This window comes from Cyphomyrmex costatus, unplaced genomic scaffold, assembly GCF_001594065.2.
Source record: "Cyphomyrmex costatus isolate MS0001 unplaced genomic scaffold, Ccosl1.0 scaffold974, whole genome shotgun sequence".
In the NCBI taxonomy this organism is placed as follows: Eukaryota; Metazoa; Arthropoda; class Insecta; order Hymenoptera; family Formicidae; genus Cyphomyrmex; species Cyphomyrmex costatus.
In genome coordinates, this window is record NW_017280566.1 from 38314 (window position 1) to 42046 (window position 3733).

Below are 3733 nucleotides of genomic sequence, written 5' to 3' on the forward strand. Positions count from 1 at the left end.
CCACTCGAACCGCGTCCCCGCGGCCCCCCGGTCAACTCCTGCCTCCCGAGGGGGGGGGGGGGGGAAGAACACGGTCCAACACCTGCTCAGACAGAGACTCCGTGAAAGGCGGGCTCTATCTCTTTAGCCTCCCCAGTACCGTTAGATAGGGTCGTCGCCAAGGGTTCTCGTCCAAGGTACGCACAAACACATCCCAGGACTCAGATTTTGCCTTCCGGAGAGCCTTGCTGAATTCGTCCCGACAGCTCCTATACTACGAGAGAAGTCTAGCCACCTCCTCCTAGTCATCCTGACTAGAGCGTCTATTCGATCTCTTCAACTGCCTCCTGGCGAAAGTGCACTTCCTCCTCAAACGAGAGAGCTCTTCGCTCCACCACGGAACCGCTCTCCTAGGGCGCGGGGAGACCCTAGGCATGGCCACATCGGCGCATAAGCCCATCGTCTGCTGCAACTTCATCACCGCAGCGTCAAGGTCCCATTCCCCGGGTGTTCCCCAGCTGGGCCAAAAGGCCACAGAAATGGCAGCCTGCATGTCATCACGAACGAACCTCCTGACAGACCATCTCTTAGCGTGAGGTGTCCCCCATCTTACCCTCTGGGCCTCGGAATAACCAATCTGGAGTTCTATATATCGATGGTCCGAAGCACTATAAACTAGGGAAACCCTGCAATCGGCTACTCTGCGCTCCAAGGCGACGCTCGCGAAAGAGATATCCACGATGGATTCCCCCTGAACCCTAGAGCAAGTAAAAGTGCTCCCACGGTTCAAAGAAATTAGGCCAAGGGCCGAGGCCCACTCAGCCAGAAATGTACCCTTCGACTCCGTAACCGGAGACTCCCACAGCCGGGCCTTAGCGTTAAAATCACCGGCCAGGAGCAACGGGCCCTCAAGAGAAGGGAGAACGTAACGCTCGATCTCCCCCATCATCTGCTCGAAGTCATCGAGACCATTGGTCGGCGAGATATACACCCCGATAACCGTGACATCGCCCCATTTCACTATCGCAAAGTTCCTACCCTTTCCCACAGGAACACAAGGGAAAGGGGAGCTGGATCTCCTCCAGACCACCGCAACGGTCCCCTCGTCATTTCCCCACCAGTGTGGATGGTCACGATGAACCACATAGGGTTCCGACACAATCGCAAGAGCGAAGTCACCCTCGTCCATACGCTGCAACATTAAGTTATGCGCGCCCGACCCTTGTTCAAATTAATCTGGAGGATTCTACTTGACATTATCCTGAAGTTGTTCCGGAGCTCCTCCTGCTCCATCTACTTTAGCGGCATTAGCTCTCTGCTCCCTAACATGATCCCACTCATCACCGAAGTGGGGCCACTCTCCAGCGTGTATGTCATCCTGTGACAGAGGCTCCAAGAATTGTTCCACCTCCATCGCCCCCGGAGCTGTCCCACACACCGGGGTGGAAGAACTGCCCACCTCCTGACTAACCTTACACTCCGCCAAAGAACGAGTCACACTTTCCGCTCTCGTATCCTTGTCCTGAATCGTCACCTCCTCGACCTCCATCGCGGACCTAACCGTGACCCTCGGTCGCTCAGCCACGCAACTCGCCAAAGAAGGAAGAGGTACCCTCCCAATACTAGGCTTACAAGTTGGACTCCCCATTCTGTGGTCCGCTTTCAGACCCCTATCCGAACAGAGGGTGTAACGAGCCTCCTGCGTACAATTCCTCGCCACGTGGCCAGGTTGGCCGCAACGATAACATCTATCACCGCGATCTATCTCGCTCCTACACTGTGCTCGGACGTGTCCCGGTTCTAAGCACCGGAAACACATCGTCGGGCGTTCTGGCAACAGGTCCGCTCTGACCATAGTTCAGCCTATTCTAATGCGCCTCTCCTTCGCAATCTTATTGGCAGCCAACACCGGACAACGGATCAATGCAAACCCCATCCCATTAAAAGAGGGGGAGATTTCACCTACCTTAATGCTTCCTAAGTTACAGCCTCTCAAAGAGGCAATCCTTTGTCCAATCTCCTCCTTCGAAACCGATTCCTCGATATCTCGGAGTCTTACGTCAGCGGTCTTCTCCGGCCTGGTAATCAGGACATCCTCGTGCTCCCTGAGGACATCCCGCATTTGGTTGGCCAAGATGTTCGCCTTCCTCGTTCCATCAGTCCCCGGGATCTCCAATAGCAAGACTCCAGTACGGGCCTTTCTGGGACGAATGTCCTCGATCCCTAGGGCTCCGAGGTCTATCTTCTGCTTAGCCAGGCTCATCGCCTGGACATGGGTGAAATCACCACGACAACTAATCTGGACTGCCGCGATTCGAGGGGCTCTCCTAAGCGGTGGAGCCCTCCTCACTGACCGAGACAGAGAGACATCTGTCTCCTTCTTTGGCGTGGATATCGCCGAAGCCTTGTTTTTAGAGCGCCTACCGATGATTTGTGACCATTTCTCTTTTCCAGCAGAGTCCACCGATAGGGCCACTGAAACCTTGCTATCACTCTTACTGAAACCTATGGCATTAGGCTGAGTCACTTGTCTCATCTTAGCCTTGTTGCTTAATGATCTCGATTTCTCTTATACGAGGTTTCCCCGCCTGTTTGCCCAAGGCTTTCCTAACCTCCTCTGAAACGATATCCCGGATCATATCCCCCAGAGCTCTGGGGGAATCCACGGTTTTGTCCTCCGGTGCCTTATCCAGACCAGAATCAGAAACCCTAGAGGGTCCAGCTCCGTCCTTCCTGCTCCTTTCCTTGATGAACTTCATGTTCGCTTCGTATAACGCCTTCGTTTGAGAAAGGTCCTCTCTAACGACCCTAGTCTTCCCACCTTCCATAGGAATCACGACCCGGGACCACTCCAAGGGAGCAGACCTCTTTGCAGACTCGACCTCCACCTCCATCTGTTCGGAATCCGAGGTAGCCTGCCTGCTCACGGCTTTAAACTTTGCAGACGAAGTTCGTTTGGGACTCTTCTTCCCTAACGCACTGGTCTTCTTACTGTCCTTCGGGACCACTGGAGACGTCTTCTTTCTTAACGCCAATTCTTTATTGGCCACTTCCAATTGAGCACGATAGGCTTCCGCCTCCCCCGCAGCTTGAAGGGCCTTCCTTCTCTCTGATTCAACTTCAACTTCAAGTCGAAGACGAAGGACCGCCACTTCTCTCTTCAGCGACCTCACCTCCTCCGCATGGGATTCCTCGGGGGACATCTGAATTCGATCCTTGAAAACACTCGTGATACCGAGAGTAGCCGCTGCCGCCGCCTTCAATGACTTTTTAAAAGTCCCTTTCAATTTCGAAAAACACCTGGCCACTCTTATCACCTCCGCCAGGTTCGAAGAAACCCTAGAGGCCAACTCGTCATTGGATAGCCCCTCCACGGATTCTTTAATCTTATCAAGGTTAATCCTAGATTTCTTGAATAGTTCAATGTGACTATACGCCCGAATCACTCTCTCTCGCTCAAGTTTAAGAGCAGCCTCCTTCACAGCATTTAGCCTCTCCACCTCTTGACGCCTACCCACATAGAACCCTGTAGTTCTATCACTTCCATACGAGCTTCTTCGGTCCCTTTTTCGAGACCCAGTAGATATCTGACAGCCCACCTCCAGCAATGCTGACTTCTCAGTGGGCGATCCGTCTGAATCACCCCCCAACGCCACCGACATTGAACTGCCCGCCACCGAGGGTGCAACAGAATCCTCCTCATCCGATGAAATCTCCTGTATGAGCTCCCCGGACAGGGGAGTCATACTTTCCA

At 53.8% G+C, this 3733-nt stretch overlaps 2 protein-coding genes across 2 annotated transcripts; both read right to left on the reverse strand.

The window, feature by feature from the left end:
* Positions 1-280: 280 nt before the first annotated feature.
* On the reverse strand, positions 281-1180 carry LOC108782237 (uncharacterized). Its single transcript, XM_018550456.1, has one exon. It carries the CDS (start codon positions 1178-1180, stop codon positions 281-283), a length of 900 nt encoding a protein of 299 aa, XP_018405958.1.
* A 657-nt stretch (positions 1181-1837) lies between these two features.
* Positions 1838-2515, reverse strand: LOC108782238 (uncharacterized). The gene has a single exon (XM_018550457.1). The coding sequence runs from the start codon at positions 2513-2515 to the stop codon at positions 1838-1840; it is 678 nt and encodes a 225-aa protein (XP_018405959.1).
* Between the last annotated feature and the right edge of the window lie 1218 nt (positions 2516-3733).